Source organism: Fomitiporia mediterranea (genome assembly GCF_000271605.1).
Source record: "Fomitiporia mediterranea MF3/22 unplaced genomic scaffold FOMMEscaffold_12, whole genome shotgun sequence".
In the NCBI taxonomy this organism is placed as follows: domain Eukaryota; kingdom Fungi; phylum Basidiomycota; class Agaricomycetes; order Hymenochaetales; family Hymenochaetaceae; genus Fomitiporia; species Fomitiporia mediterranea.
Window position 1 is genome coordinate 858,713 of NW_006760397.1, and position 16,519 is coordinate 875,231.

At 43.0% G+C, this 16,519-nt stretch overlaps 4 protein-coding genes across 4 annotated transcripts; 1 reads left to right on the forward strand and 3 right to left on the reverse strand.

Moving 5' to 3' along the window:
- Positions 1 to 3,539: 3,539 nt before the first annotated feature.
- FOMMEDRAFT_160522 (uncharacterized protein) lies at positions 3,540 to 5,275 on the reverse strand (the record flags this gene model as incomplete). Its single annotated transcript, XM_007270211.1, has 15 exons — positions 3,540 to 3,577; positions 3,628 to 3,863; positions 3,918 to 4,058; positions 4,106 to 4,184; positions 4,237 to 4,329; positions 4,377 to 4,415; positions 4,547 to 4,579; positions 4,632 to 4,640; positions 4,688 to 4,711; positions 4,767 to 4,815; positions 4,879 to 4,899; positions 4,958 to 4,972; positions 5,024 to 5,043; positions 5,099 to 5,171; positions 5,228 to 5,275. 15 exons carry the CDS (start codon positions 5,273 to 5,275, stop codon positions 3,540 to 3,542), a joined length of 918 nt encoding a protein of 305 aa, XP_007270273.1.
- A 2,319-nt stretch (positions 5,276 to 7,594) lies between these two features.
- On the reverse strand, positions 7,595 to 12,552 carry FOMMEDRAFT_93752 (uncharacterized protein; the record flags this gene model as incomplete). Its single annotated transcript, XM_007270151.1, has 17 exons — positions 7,595 to 7,707; positions 7,786 to 7,801; positions 7,873 to 7,910; positions 8,010 to 8,124; positions 8,225 to 8,520; positions 8,584 to 8,602; positions 8,665 to 8,724; positions 8,796 to 9,137; positions 9,194 to 9,579; positions 9,637 to 10,046; positions 10,200 to 10,450; positions 10,505 to 10,816; positions 10,875 to 11,129; positions 11,244 to 11,525; positions 11,602 to 11,941; positions 12,011 to 12,075; positions 12,130 to 12,552. The coding sequence occupies 17 exons, from the start codon at positions 12,550 to 12,552 to the stop codon at positions 7,595 to 7,597; spliced, it is 3,723 nt and encodes a 1,240-aa protein (XP_007270213.1).
- Positions 12,553 to 13,514: 962 nt separating this feature from the next.
- Positions 13,515 to 13,970, forward strand: FOMMEDRAFT_160524 (uncharacterized protein; the record flags this gene model as incomplete). Its single annotated transcript, XM_007270212.1, has 1 exon — positions 13,515 to 13,970. One exon carries the CDS (start codon positions 13,515 to 13,517, stop codon positions 13,968 to 13,970), a length of 456 nt encoding a protein of 151 aa, XP_007270274.1.
- Positions 13,971 to 15,460: 1,490 nt separating this feature from the next.
- On the reverse strand, positions 15,461 to 15,912 carry FOMMEDRAFT_160525 (uncharacterized protein; the record flags this gene model as incomplete). Its single annotated transcript, XM_007270213.1, has 3 exons — positions 15,461 to 15,507; positions 15,558 to 15,787; positions 15,842 to 15,912. The coding sequence occupies 3 exons, from the start codon at positions 15,910 to 15,912 to the stop codon at positions 15,461 to 15,463; spliced, it is 348 nt and encodes a 115-aa protein (XP_007270275.1).
- Positions 15,913 to 16,519: the final 607 nt, after the last annotated feature.

Here is a 16,519-nt window from a genome sequence, read left to right on the forward strand (position 1 = left end):
TTCTGGTTTTCAAATAGCAAATAGCCCCTCCTTTATAGTGTCCAGATAAAAGGGTATTTTTGTTGTGTTGACACAAAGATATTGGTCCATCATAACAGCTGGATGCATCATGTGTTTCCATCGTGTCAACAATGAGGTTAAGATGCAATCTTCTTCTTAAGGACTTATTGAAGACCTCTCAGCTCTATACTGGAACTCTGACAAGGGTGCAAATGTACAGCTTCTAGGCTTCAAGGAAGAGACTGTACAATGTAACTTACAATGCAAATCATGTTAGAAATGTATAACAAATCCTATACATATGAGTATAGAATATTCCTATCATTTCAGGATAACAAAGAAGAGAAAATTACATTGATTATGTATATAAATAAAACAAGGCACCTGGCTGTGCTTACAGATCAATGATCAGAAGGTTAGACAGATTCTATCAAGCATTCACAACAGCTGTGCCTCAACCTCAAAAATAGATTGTTGTGATGAATAGGAACAAGTGAGAGCTGATAGTAACCGAGTGAGAAGACCTGTCTGAATAAATGACATTATTTGTAGTCTTCAACACTAAGTATCTTTAATACCCAACCACAAGGATGTAATCACTACTGTGGCCACAAGCAAAGCAACACTGCCTCAAATTGGCCAGTCAAATTCAATGTTGATACATTAGATCTAACGGGTCTAACCCTTGTTCACTTCATGCTTCCTCTTGTCCAACAAATCAAACAGTAATTTGCTTCTTGGAAACGTAAGATCGATGCACTTGAAACTTTCCAGAGAAAACTCATGATGCATTGATAGATCTGGTGTCAGTGCACAATTTGGAGCCACGGCAGTGATCTGAAATCTGAGCACCTTAGAATTTCATCGTTGGCCTTGTCCCAAAGTACTTAAAATAGCACAGCAGAAGACAATTGACAAAAATCGAGTAGTAAGCGAAGACGTTTAAAGGGAGCTGGGAAAAAGTGGAACGAGGAGAATTACCTGGAAGCGAGAACAGTAGAGACAAGGTACAAGTGAACGGACGAATGCGCGTTCCCTTGTCGAGCAAACAAACTCGAAGAGTGCATGAAAGTGCCACTGATGTTGATCTCACTTTTGCTCGTGCTCTTAGAGCAGGAAAACAACCAACAGCAGCAAGGCGATGAGCTGATGAACTGATGAGCTGATGATGGGCGTCTGCCTTATATACCTCGACCTCGTTCTTCAGCACCAATCCACAGGTAGCACAGACAATGAGAATAGATCTAGAGGTGTTGTAGCCAAAGATATGCATCTCCGTTCATCGAGCGCACAGTATTAGTATAAGGCCTTTTTCTTCTCTCTCTTTATCTTCCTGCATCTCGACGTCCAAGCAGGCGGCTAGAACGAAAAGCTGCATCATGGACAAGAAAATTATGAGCACTCAGTAACGAGAGGAAAAACCAAGCGACTGTTAGATAAGCGACTAATTCATGCGCCGGACAGCCCGGGCCGGCCCTCAACCTGAAGATCGTCGTGGTGTCGTTGTCCTCCTGCTTCTTACTCACAGATCTTTAGTTTGCCAGGACATAGACAATCTCCAGGATCCACAATAGAGACATCACTTTAAGAAGCCATCTCACTTTGGAGCTGTGAAAATGTGAGAATGTTCTGTGTGATGTGCTGCGTTGTCGTGTCGAATTTTCATCTCTCCAACAAGCACGTGTGGACGACAGGCACTTAACTACTGTCGCGGCGCCCCTTGCGGACAATACCCACAACCGGACAATTTTACTATTACTCCTTCAATTCTTGCTCAATCATTATGAAAATTTATATATGTGTAGCTAGACATACAATTAATATTATTCTAAAATTTAAAGGAAAAAAATTCAGCTGAAAAAAAATATCAAGCTTACAATCTGAGAAATACAAAAATTGACCTTTTGGAGTGAACTGGATTCTTTCCCACAGTTTGTATATCTTATAATTATTTAAATATAATATGTTTGAAGCTATAATTTGGTATTAATGTGTAATAATATGTATATTATGTATGGTTTTTTTTGTAGAGGAATTGGTGATCTTTTAAGCAAGTTATAACAAATATTGCTACTAGTCCAATTTTAACAAATTATATATACAGATTTACTAATATCTATCTTTATTATTATTTATACATAACTCTACATATATAACTTACAAAATAAAATAAATATTTATTATTATATATGTAAGTAGTATATATATACTGAATTTTATAATATAAAAATAATTATTTGAATTAATAACAAGTTATTATTTTAATAACTATAAAACTTATAGTTGTTATAAGTATTAGTAGAAAAATAAACATTATTATAATAAAAACATATGAGTTAAGATATGTTATTATGTATAAGTAATACAAGTATTAATTGGTTACTATAGTAATGAACTATAATAGCAGAGGGAGTACAAGATTGTAATGAAGGAGGAAGAGCTAAATCAACTTTAATGTCAGATGACAGAATGTTTACAACTGTGTGAAGAGAGAGAGAGATTGCTGAGCAAACTTGATGACCTAGGCATCAGGGGGAGAAGGATGTCAGAGCAGAGGAACAGTAGCAAATTCTAGAAACAGAGGAGGAGGAGAACAAGAGGCAGAGGAGAGTAAGAAGCAGACAGTAGAATGTAGGTAAGAGACTCTAAGTCATCACAATGAGCCTGTTTCTGTAAAAAGAAGTATACAATCTGTTAATAAATAGATTGTATATAATTAGATAGATCACTTACCTATTCCTCTACCCAGACAAAAGTAAATTGGTCTGGATAGGATTGAAGTCAAGTCTGTGTACTAATTATATGTGTCTACAGATATCCCTAAGTCTCCTTTCTCACAGGGTGTCCACTTGTGGGTCAGATGCATCAAAGCTCATTTCTTGACTAGTCATTTCATAAAATCAATAAAATATTTATTTTTCTATTTTTTAAATTATAAAACCAACATATTTTAGATAAGATGTTTTAGTTTCTAATTATAATTTTTTTTTGTTGTACAGGAGTTGTAGTAAATAATAATAAGAGAAATCCCCTTAAATTGACTGGTTAGGGTGCCTTGACAGTACATCCATTCTTACAGTATCCACATTCACACCTCAAGTAATTGGAAGAACTATGACATAACAGCCATATGAGCACCATTTATGTGGACACTTTTCACACCCTGCAGATCGATTTTATTTCTAGGAATACTTCAATGCTCCAAAAAGTCACAATACCACAGCATATATAGGCAAACTGGTGTCATACTTACTGCGGGGTACACTGAGATGCACACGTATATCAAGAAATCTCTATAAATATCAAACTTGGTTGAACGAAGCTGATACCACAGGGCAAGTACGTTAATATGAGTTGTCCTACACAGAAAATCCAGAGTCAAGCATCTACGTCTCCATCATATAATCGTACCAATGCTGCTACTTGTACATAAGGATCGGTAGCACCTAGTAATAGCTTCTCCATAACCGTGACAAAATTCGACCCAAACCCTTGACAGAATAATGCAGGTGTTTATGCCCTGTTGACGCCTACACCCGTTACACATCCTCGGCCGTTGATACAAAGCCAATGCTAACTAAAAGAACGTCAATATGTGAAGAGTCCGTAAATCAGATTGAGTACTACCTTCATTCCTGGCAGGCGCAGCACGCTCAAATTCGATGTTACTCAAGGATTTCATGCGATAGCTTGTACCTTCGTTGACTCCAAGTTTCCCGGCTTCCTTCATGTTGAAGAATAGTCGGCTGCCCAGGATGCATAGGAATGACGGGCTTCCGGCTTGTTCAAGGAAAGATGCTAGATTGTTGCTCTTTGGCTGTATATAAAGTTGCATAATGTTTAAAACACAGCATGACACTGCACTATTAAGTAGACCAGTCAGTTTTAATCCCCAGTATTGTACTACTGCAGCTTACAGAAAGAAATATATCATCTGATCGCGGATGAGAATCTCAACAAGCTTAAACCCTTTAAGTCCGGCTGACATTCTCCAGTACTCTGCAGCTTTGTATAGTGCAAGCAGCATGAGAACCAAGCCGTACACCATTGGAACCGACCTGCATCATGTCAATCTCGAACTTTCTAATAAAAAGTAAACTCATACCAGTCGATAATCATTACTGTCAAATTAGGAACATTCACGTTGCAGGCCGAAATATTCTCTGCCACTTGTACGCTGGAGACTGTGTCCATTAAGGCATCTTATTCTCAGGTAAATGAATGCGACATGCTTACCGTGCTGTTCCCATGATAAATAGATACTAAGGCAAGCTTTCGCAGCTGCCTCCAAAACGAGAAAAGCTATGAGACATATTGAAAGTGATTTTGCTATTACACGGTTAGCACCAATGGATACTCAAGAACACACTACATACGGCGCGAGTACAAGGCCAGGACTCGAACCATGAGAATATCTGTAAATTAACGGTCAGTGAAAATTGCTAAATGAGATAAGGTGCGTAGAGATTACAATCGAGTGATATTATAGTAATCCAACCTATGTGGCTTATTAGTGTGGAAAATGGCTTTATATCTTGTAGCGTACTGGAGATATTGAATGTCCAACCAGAGTATCCACCTGAAAAGGATAATGAAAAGGCTTAGGTCCATATTGTACAGCCATTACTTACATCTGTGAACTGTATAAGGTCAATTACCAAAAATTACACTGTGTCTACTCACATACTTGAATTCACATTTAGTTCTGCCACTGATTATAATAATTAGCTACTAGGGATGCAAGCACAAATATGTGCCCCGCTTACTGAATATACGTGATATTGCTCCGAAAATACCAGTATATCGATTCTGGATCTACTCAGATATAGTTTTTATCAGGAAAATTGGGCAACTTACTAAAAAATAAATCAAATTGACAGGATATTTGAGTGATTTCCCCTGTGAAGTGCAGGATCGAATTATATACAACGGATGATTTGTTGAGATGGTACAGTACCCAGAAGAACTCAGTCTGCTATAATAGTCATTTCTACTAACTTACAAACGTTCAAACATGACGCACCTCTTTGTCTAGTGTCACCACTATGAAAGACTTATGACACAGTACCAGCATGCGGTTTACACACAGAAAACGTACTGGCATCATAGATTAAGAGAGTCACGGTTGCGAACTGCCAAGATCGCTCGAGCATCAAATACGAAACAACATCCTGAAACAAACCAGGATCAGAATTGTCTCTAACCAAAAGCAACATGGTCTAGACACAAGCTCTGGGATATAGGTTGAGAATATGGGTTGCAGTTGCGTCTTCATGTGATGAGTGAGTCCCAGAGCTTTATAGGATTTAGTCAAGAAGGCATTGTGTAGTTGACATAAAGAGATTGTTGTATTACTGTGACCGGATGCATTATGTGTTCCTATTGTGTCACTGATGATCAGGGCTGAACGTTTCCTTCTTTCTTGAAAACTTATTGATGACTTCTTTGATCAGAAGCAAGCGTTTTATAAAGCTATAAATGCGCAGTTGCAGGACTCAAGGCAAAATATTGTATAAAAAAGTTTCTAGGAATAATCATAGTGTGCACAAATAATAAACCTTTTATATATGGGTGAAATGCATCTGCCTCATTTTAGAAATTGAGAAAATTACTTTATATGTAATTATCCTAACAATGTATTCAAATAGAATGAGACACCTGGCTCTCTTTATGGATCATGAATTAGAAGGTTCGAAAAATTCTATCAAGCATTTCCAACAATTGTACCTCAAATCAACTGATTGCTGTGATGAGGACATGAAACAGATGGGAGCTGATAGTAACTGAATGAGACATAAACTATTAAAAAGAAAGCAGTTGCTTGCTAAGAATATACTCAGTTGCATTAACTAAGAAAATTAGATAAAGACCTTTCCAGATAAATAGTTTTACATATAGAGCCTTGTAAGTCACAAAATTTACTGTAGGGCTAAATGCAAAGTTTTGATCCCCTGTTGGCAAAACAACAGGACAAGTATTTTGCCCAATCAAGTTGTCTATATGCCTGAAATAAAAGCAAGTAAACTTTCATAACAATAGACTGCTAATCAGACAGCTGATGGCTTCTATCTGTCACTTACACTTTCATTACTGACAGAGGCATGTAAGTATACTGATAGATGGTCTAATTAAAGATTATTGACAACTGAAAAAGAACTGAACTAATAATAAGGAACTGATTGCTAATTGCTAATGTATTTGTTATTCTCACCACCATTACTCAAGTCAAAGAATAAGATAGAATGAATGTATCTAAGTTAGTACACTACAGTACTATACATAGGGTTACTAGTAATGAGTGCTACTACCCAACTGCAACTACTATACCTTTGCTCCTAGCTGGCCGATCAGATTCTTTAGTGATGAACTATAGGTTGCACTCAACAGAGATCGGACCCTTTCACTTCAAGCTTCCTATCTTCGAGATGAACAGTAGGTCTCTGACTTGCTAGATGGAGACTTTTATAACCTCCAAATTAGTATCATGATCTGGATCAAAACAGGAACAAACCTAAAAGGGCATCAGGTTGTGGCTTCTAGTGTTGCCTGATCACAGAAGGACTTTGACAAGGTTGGATTCTTGGATGCTAGCTGTCAATTACTGTTTGATGTTAGTCCTGACAGAGATGTGCTGTTTGTTCTTAATATTATGACAGTCGTGGGTGATGCTTCAGTACTGCTCGAGTAAATCACACACACACAAGCTAGAAGCCATCAGTCAAGAAATACTGAGTATTATATAGCAAATTAGAAATTGATCAAGAAAAACTAAAAACTAAAACTAAAGGAAAAGAGAATGATACAAATGAGTCAAGTCAAGCAAGAACAAGAAAATCTCGGACGTTGGAAGGAGGAAAGTATGTACACCAGAACAAGGGCGTTGGGGTAGAAGGTGGGTAACTTCGCATGGGCACGATGAAGGCAGGTGGGTGAAGGGTGAAGAGGAGAGGAGAGTATTTGCGAATGAATCGAGGGAGGGCGGGGTTCCGGGTTCCAAAACTGGACGTGATTGGATGGAGAGATGACGTCGGGAAATTTAGAAAAAGATGAGAAAGATGAGAAAGGGAAAAAGAGGAAATAAAGGAAATGAACATATGTTACTATGTATGAGTTGTATGTATGTACAGCAAGTACACGTAGATATAATCCAAGGACGACTCAGGACTTGTAACACCCACCCGCTCTCCATCTCCCACATCTCACATCTTGCACCTCATCAAGCACGGCGCTCCTTGTGAAGGACGTAACATGTTGTAGGCAGACGGATAGATAGGATAGGATAGAACGGGATGGTATGAGATCCTGAGCAAAAACATACTGATACAGAAAATAACAAGGAGAAAAAGAAAAACGTCATAACATCAACATCAAAAAGCTCGTCAATCATCTGGCTAACGGAACATAAAATGGAAGTGGACGACTCAAACTCGACAGTGGCATGAAAAGCGCGCGAGCGTAAACGTGAGAAGTTGTATATGCGATGCGAAAGAGAAAGGTGACGTAAAGCAAGTAAGAAAATTAAAGAAGGACAATGATGGTGATGAAGGGGTGAATCTAGACAAACAAGAAGGCGACTCCGTCTCCTTCAAGCGAGTCATCGCAGCATCTGTTCAGCGATAGCAGCCCGATGTTTCCTTCGATGCTTCTGCGCCTTCTCACCCGCAAGCTTGTTAATCGCGTTCAATAGGTCTCCTCTCCTTAGCGGTTCTATATCACACACACAAAAAAGCAAATTAGAATCCGGATACATTGCGATAGATAAGGGGTGAGAGAAGAACGACGTACTCGTAATATGGTCGTCCTGTAAAACAAACCGCGAAATCCGGTCAGTATGAAACATTATAACGGAAGGAGAAAATGAGAAAAACGCACCATTCCGGCTTGTAGACACCGTTCACGATCGCCGATCACTACAGATAAGAAAGAAAGGAAAAACGTGTCAGCACTCCGACCAACGACTATCGACTGCGCAACACGAGCAAACGGAGGGGCACAAAACGAATACGTACTGGCATGTGCAGTGAGAGCGATAATCGGCGTTCGGTCAAGCCCCTCATGAAGCTCAAACGCACGGATAAGCTCCGTAGCTTCCATTCCTCCCATAAACGGCATCGATACGTCCATCTGCAAAAATACATCCGTGAAACATCGAGCAGCACATGGGTGACAATGAATGAGAAATTAGATGCAGACGATAAGGACGGCAAAAAAAAAAACGACGTACGAGAACAATATCAAACGGCCGTCCCTGCGCAACTCTCAACTTATACGAATCAACCGCAAGACTTCCATTCTCGGCAATCTCAACAGCATGTCCGTACTTCTCCAATATCTTCACAGCTAACTTCTGGTTCACAAGGTTATCCTCGGCGAGAAGGATATCGAAGGTTACGTCGTTGGGAGCTGCTACTGGTGAGACGGTGTTGCTTTCTAAGGCGCTGATTAGGGCGGCTGAGAGGTCTTGGGCGGTTGCGGGTGTTGTTACTTGGGAGGAGATGCTGTTGTCTAGACACCATTTCACTAAAGAAGAAAAGGAGAATTAGAGGAAGAAGGAAGAGATAGACAGATGGAAGGTATGCATACGGTTCAATCTGTGGATAGACTATAAGGAAAAGGATGTAACGTGAGTAACATATAAACGCACATGTTTTGATAATCACGCACCGGAGCGAGTAAAACAATGGGTATATATCGAAGATGTTCGTATTCCCTAATTTGTTCAGTCTACGAACGACGAAACAAAACAGCCTCAGCAAACAACATACAACTCGTGAGGAAGATACATAGAGACATACCACAGGGAGAGAATCAACAAGGATTGTATCAAAGTGCGGGCAACGTTCCTTGTCCGAGACTTCTGCAACATCCTTAACGAGATGCGGTCTCAGACCAAGCTCCGAGATTCGATCCGCAACGCCTGTCCTATCATTAAGTGTGTCAACGAACAGGATCGTTCGTTTCTGGAATGGTTGCATCTTGGCTAGGATACTTTCTATTGACGACTGCGAGATTTGCGAGGAGATGGTGAAGAAGAACTTGCTTCCCTTCCCGAGCTCACTCTCAACCCACATGTTCCCATTCATGAGGGACACTAGACGTTTCGAGATCGATAGACCGAGACCTGTTCCACCGTATTCCTAAACACGACAGTCAGTCAGTCTTAACGATGAAAGTAGTGCATATAGCGACGTACTCGAGTCGTCGAGCCATCCGCCTGACAGAACGTATCGAATATAAGGTTCAACTTATCCTTCGCAATCCCAATCCCCGTATCCATAACACAAAACTCAAGCTTCACAGTTGTCTCCTCAAGTAACACGAGTCTACACGAAAGCGCGACATGTCCTTTCCTCGTAACCTTACTCGGCGTGAACTTGATCGCATTCCCAACGAGGTTCGTAATAACCTGTCGAAGACGGAGCGAATCACCGATAAGCTGATCCGGGATATCAGGGTCCACGTCGTACGTCAGGTCCAAGTTGTTCTGCGAAGCTCTCACGACGAGCGTCTTGAGGATCCCGAAGACGGTATGCCGTAATGAGTACGAGACCTGCTCCATCGTCATCCGACCAGCTTCAACTAAACCAAACATGAGTAAAATTCAAAACTAGAGAAAATTAGGAATGGTCGGCTTACTCTTCGAGATATCCAAGATATCATCAATAATAAGTAATAACGACCTCGCCAAACTATGCACCAGTAACAAACTCTCTCGCTGACTTCGATTAAGGTCACTATCAAGCGTAAGCTCCGTCATCCCAATAATCCCATTCATTGGCGTCCGAATCTCATGAGACATATTCGCAAGGAACTCCGACTTGCTCCTATTCGCCAACTCAGCAGCTTCACGCGCAGCAGTGTTCTTCTGGATCGACTCGCGCAAGTTGTACACCATTTGGTTGATCTGAGTCTTGAGGGAGTCCATTTCACCAGATGCCTCGACAGTGATGAATCGAGTAAAGTCGCCGTCCATGGCCGCCGCGCTGATCTGCGCGAAGCCTCGCACTTGTGTCGTCAAGTTCCCAGCCATCGTGTTCACGGCCATACTAATTCCGCCAAAAGCCGATCACAAAGGCAAAATGGTTCGCGGGTAGAATGAATTGTAGCCACAAGCGCCGGAGAAACATGTGCGGGAAAGCGTCAGAAAATACGTTCTCAAGGAAAGGAAATGTATAGTATAGAGACTAGAAGATACGCACGTGATTTCTTGCCATGTGCCTTGGACGTTACCAACTTCCGCTTGTACACCTAGTTTGCCTTCCGTTCCGACTTCTCGTGCGACTTTCGTAACTTCGGCGGAGAACATAGCAAGCTGGTCAATCATGCCGTTGATAGTGTTTACGAGGTCTAAGATTTCGCCCTGGACGCTGACACCAGTAATCTTTTGCGTCAAGTCACCCTTCGCTACGGCTGTGGTAGCGACAGCGATCGTTCGCACTTGTAACGTCAACTGTAACGGATGAATTCAGTTCACGAACAAAAGAAAAATATTAACCGCACGAACATTAGCAGCCATAGCGTTCACGTTATCAGTAAGGTCCTTCCAAGTTCCACCAACATTCGTCACACGCGCTTGACCACCGAGTCGACCCTCAGTTCCGACTTCACGCGCAAGACGAGTTACTTCATCTGCGAATACTTGCAAGGACTCCGTCATGCCGTTCACCGTTTCCTTCAGGTCAAGAATCTCGCCGCGTACGTTTACGGTGATCTTCTTTGTGAGGTCGCCGCCCGCGACGGCCTTCGTCACTTCTGTAATTGAGCGTACCTGGTCCGTGAGATTCATGGCCATTAAGTTTACGTTGTCCGTAAGGCTCTGTAATAAGAAGGTTAAAGACTGAGTAAAAAAAGGAGAGCATATAGCCAACACCAACCTTCCATACTCCTTGTACATCGGATACAACGGCCTGTCCACCAAGCTTGCCCTCTGTACCGACCTCAATCGAGACACGGATGACTTCATTTGCAAGAGATGAAAGTTGGGCCACCATGCTATTTACAGTCTCCTTAAGGTCAAGCATTTCACCCTGTACGTCGACATCGACGACCTTGGACAAGTTCCCGTGCGCGACCGCCTTCGTAACTTCCGAAATAGAACGCACTTGATTCGTGAGATTGCTCGCCATTTTCTAAAAGGAGGAATAAATCAAAATTAGTATGAGTTCACGTAACAGAGAACAGAACGGCAATCATCAAGATGGCCATCGAAGAGAATAGAATTAGAAGAGTGACGTCACGCATACATTGACATTACGGGTCAAGTCTGCCCATGTGCCCTGCACTCCCTCCACACGGGCCTGTCCTCCAAGAATTCCCTGTGTGCCGACTTCAAGGGCGACACGCGTCACTTCACTCGCGAAGGTGCTCAATTGGTCAACCATCGAGTTGACAGTTTCCTTCAACGTCGCCATTTCACCCTCGACTTGGATCTCCACTTTCTGTGTCAAGTCACCACGTGCGACAGCAGTCGTCACAGCAGCGATCGATCGCACTTGGTCCGTCAAGTTCGAACACATGCGGTTCACCTGCGTATACCAAAACGTAATTGATGATGCCCATTCAGTGATAAAAATAGCGCAAAAGAACAGAAGAAACACCAACGTTGACTGTAAGCTGCTCCCATACTCCCTCGACATCCGGTACGACTGCCTGACCGCCCAATTTGCCTTGACTTCCGACTTCCAATGTTACACGTGTTACCTCTGCCGCCAATGCCCTAAGTCGAATAACCATTCCGTTGACCGTGTTTTTAAGATCCAAAATCTCGCCCCGCGCATCCAATTCGATTTGTTTCGAGAGGTCCCCGAGTGCGACGGCTTTCGTGACCGCTGCGATCGAACGGATCTGAGACGTAAGATTAGCCGCAAGGTTGTTGACAACGCCAGTGAGTTCACGCCATGTGCCTTCCACATCAAGCACAAGCGCTTGTCCCCCAAGTTTACTGGGTGGAGGTTAGATTACGTAGAACATACGAAAAGAAAATATGGCTGTGCCATTACTCATTACTCACCCCTCTGTTCCGACTTCCTGACTTACTCGTGTAACCTCTTGCGCGAATTGTCCGAGCTTATCCACCTACACACACTGAATGAGCATTTGAGGGTGATTCCTGACTAGGACAGCACGTACCATGGTATTGATAACGTCCTTGAGCTGGATCATAACAACTCCCTGAACGGGGACGGTGATCTTCTGAGAGAGATCGCCTCGAGCAACAGCCTGACAGACACGAGAGACATCTGTCACTTGAGTCTTTAAGAGTTTGAGTTCTTCAACAGCACTTAAGCCGCTTTCGAATGCAGCAGTAGCGAGTGGGCCAGGGGGTACAACTAGCGGGCTGCCGCCGGGTGTACCAGTATTACCGAAAATGCCGCCTGTTCCAAGCGAGGGCGGGAACGCGTCTGATAGGGCTCGTCCGCACACTGGGCACGCTGCATGTTCAGTAGCCGAAGTCGCAGGTACGCTGCGCGAGCCTATCGACTCGGGCACAGTCCGCTCGAAAATCTTGTGAGGGTCGACAGACGTCTTGAGTCCTTCGAGTGAGAGTTTCATGCCTACCGGCTTCGGACGCTTCTTTCTATCCTTGCGCGAGACGCGAGGAATGTCGCGTGCCGTAGCGGCATCATGTCTTCGCGACTCGGAGCTTGTGTCCAATGCATCGGCATCGCACATATCAAAGTCCGTCGTCGTGTACGAGTCAGGCGAGGACTGACGGCGCTGGCCGTTAATGTTACTGAAGCTGCTGCTGCTAGTCGTGCTATCGGTGAGCGTAGAAGCCGAAGGGGCGCGATTATAGACCAACTTGACACCATTTGTTGCATCCGGCGTCCTGCTACTATTATCAGACTCTGAGTAGCGATCATCAAGTTCTACGCTGCGGCGTTTCTTTGCATGCCCGGCTGTGTTCTCCCAGGCGGAGTCAGCTTTGGCGAGCTTGAGGCCTTCCTCTGCTTTGTACATGCGGCGAGCCATTGCTGCGAGGGAGCGGAGGATGGACTCTGTCTGCCAATTGGCTGGCCCATCGTACCGGGGGATCGGGGTCGAGCCGGGACTAAGTTCGTAGACGGAGAGGAGAGCGATAAGGTGCGATAAAAAGGGATCTGTGAATGCCACGTCGGCTCCGCTGCCGGTCTCTGTCATGGTGGCGGGAGAGGAAAACGTCGTGGAGAACAGCGACGAGGAGAACACTCGAGCTGAGGGACGACTAGGGACACGGCTGCACTGTGGGAACTATTTGCCATAAGTCACGCGTCCAGAATGCACTCAACCATATTGGGAAGGTCCTGCTGGCTGTGCACGGCCACATCTTTTAATTTAAATTCTATTTTATTTTATTGGCCAGTTGTTGCTTTGTTGTCTTGTTTGTCCCTCCCGCGTCTTCCACTCACAGCAGTCCCTGTCAGCTGCACTGTTATCGCACTTATCGAAATGAGCAATCGTGTCTCTATCTTTCGCACTGAAGCTGGTGAGAACACTCGGATGCTCGGGACGGGCCGAGTCCTCGTGATTCTCCCATGATGCATTCAAATGAAAAAAGAAGATCTGCCGCATGTTTGCCGTCGTCTACACTCGGATCTGATGAGCAACGGCATTCTCAGTATGGCAACGCGCTCCCTCGTCTCACGCTCTTGCCGAAGAAGTCCCTCATCCTAAATGAGAGTATCCACTTCGCCTCATTGTCTTTTCTATTGTGGTATTCTGTAAAGTTCTCTCACGTCCTATATTGGCAGGGTATTCTGACGGCCAATTCAAGGAGAGAAAAACGGATCTTACGCTCCGCTTTCAGCAACTCAGGACCTCAGCGTCTCTTGCCTGTTACTTATCAGGATTCCATCTCTCCGCAATCAACAGCTTTGCCAGCGATTCATGCCAATAGCCAATTGGGTCCGACGAAAGTACCTTCTTCTGTGGGGGATGACCATTCGATCGAAAGAGACGCATTACTCACAATTGCTCGCGTTACTCACTAGAGCGCGCCGGATTCCCGTCTGTAGACTCTCCCTTGTAACCTACGCTGGTGAAGTAGCGATCGAGAAGCTTATTGGTATACGACTGAGAAATTCAATTGAATGCACAAGAGTTCCCCACATACTTCTCCGCCCTGCAGAAACACGGTAATACAGCAACAAATCACACCAAATGATCGTCTGTCTCTTAACCCTGCATCAGCGACAGATTCATTAACTCAGATATACAGATAACAATCTCTCCGCTCCAACTTCCCAAAAACACAAAACAACCTGAAAGAAATCAAGCGCCAAATCGTCATCAAAGTTCCCTATCCCTATCAAAGTTCGAACACGTACCTTTCCATGTACCCTTCTCCTCTTCTCCTCTTCTCCTCTTCTAACTCACACACTAATCTATGGTCTTGGCTTTTCCCTTCTCGCCCTCCTTGTCCACCCCGAGATTCAAAGATGCAAATTGCAACGAGGCACTCGCTGGGTTGGTCACCAGTTCACTAGTTATCCCAACAACACCCGGATGTGTTTTTTTATATTTAGCTACCGCATGACCCATTACTCCCGTCAGCACGCATTTACTTGGAAGACTGAGTCATCATCCGCCTTGAGGATTCCTCATGTTACCCCTCTAAGGTGACGAACTTGACATCTAGACTAAATTTACATACGTTGTCTAGGTATCCAGTTATCCATTTTCCTAAGACGTCTAGAATTGAGAATCGAGAGTTCCCTTCTATCTAAAGGGAAGGCCGAGAAGGTGATTAAATTACTCTCGTAAACCGAAGGCCGGAGAAACAGCCTGTAACGTTATACTCAGGTCGAACGAGTCTAGACTGTTCCGCAATTTGCTGATGGATTTCATTAATGCCTAGGTATAGTTCTTGTTGGGTTGCCTGATACTGAGAATTGTAACGTTAGCATAGTGTATGTCAACTTTAAACGAAGAAGAAAGCAAAGTACAATGCTAGCCTGAGAACTAGTATTGCCTAAAAGGAAAACTAGATTCCTGAGTAAGATTGGGTGTATCTACTGAATCACAAATGCATTGTTTGTATTGTACTTCTAATTCCATTCAAATAAACAGACGTACACAAGCATACATATATCCTCATCAGTATCGAATCCGCACTTTGCAGCACAATACTCTTTAGTCGTATATTATTCACAGCCCTCATTGTCGACAGTGGCTAGTCATTGATACTGTGTTAGTAGTAACGACAGACATCGGGAACGCGATTCCCGTCACTGGCACAGGGGACCCGGATGGAGAAGAGATACTTCATACTGCCCAAGCTTGCTCCAGTCCTCCGACGCTCCGCATACGCACGTAACATCTCATTAGCGTGGCTACTAAATATTATCGTATTATCCACTCTATTTACTAAAACAGTGATACCAAATCAAGACACTGCACAAAAGTAAGTTGTACCGCTACAATGCAAAAGCTTTGGGAACCAAAGTAGTGCAGAAGCGCGGACGTTTACACGACGTTCTAATTACACCTGTGATGCACCCTGAGAACCTTCAACCTCGTTCGCACTGACTACATGAAAGTAAGTGTAAAGCAATTCCATGTAGTGGTATGAACGGTACCTTCGCTATTCACCGGCTCTTCAAATTCAATGATGCTCACGGATTTCATGTGATAGCTTGTACCCTCGTTGACTCCCAGTTTTCCAGCTTCCTTCAAGTTATAGAACAGTCGACTTCCTAGGACGCATAGGAATGATGGGCTTCCAAGTTGTTGGAGGAAAATTGCTAAATTATCGTTGCTTATCTTCACTTTGAATTCCATGATGTTGAAAACACAGCAAGATACTGCACTATTCAGTAAATTAGTCAGTATCTATCACAGTCCTTGTACTTCTGTAACTCACAGTGCGAAATATATCGTCTGATTACAGATCAGAACCTTCACAAGCTTAAACCCTTTAAGCCTGGCCTCCATTCTCCAGTACTCTGTAGCTTTGTACAATACAAGTAACATGAGAATCAATTAATCTGTACACCATAGGAATAGTCCTGTGTTATGTCAATCACTGGTTTGCTAAGGGTTGTGAAATTGATACTAATTAATAATTGCAAGTATCAAAATGCTGCCAATCAGGATATTATTGACACAGACAGAAATATTCTCTGTTAACAGAATACTAGAAACTTGTATCCATTAAAGCTTCTAACTCTGAAGTCAATAAATGTGATTGACTCACTCTGCTCTGCCAATGTTCTATATACAAATATAGCAAATTTGGCTACTGTCTCTAAACCCAGGAGAGTTGTGAGACATATTGTAAGAGATTTCTCTACTACACAGTTAGTACACAAGTATTCCACCAATCACCACCCTACATACAACATGAATATAATGCTAGGACTCAAATCATGAGTATATCTGCAGATTAAATTTTAGTAGAAACACAAAAAATGAGGCAAGTTTATTAGCATATTACAGTTGATTAATACTATAGTGACCCAGACTGAGTGACCAATCAGTGAGGCAAATGGGTTTGTAGCTTTATAATATACTAGAGACATTCAAACTCTGTTAAGAGGGA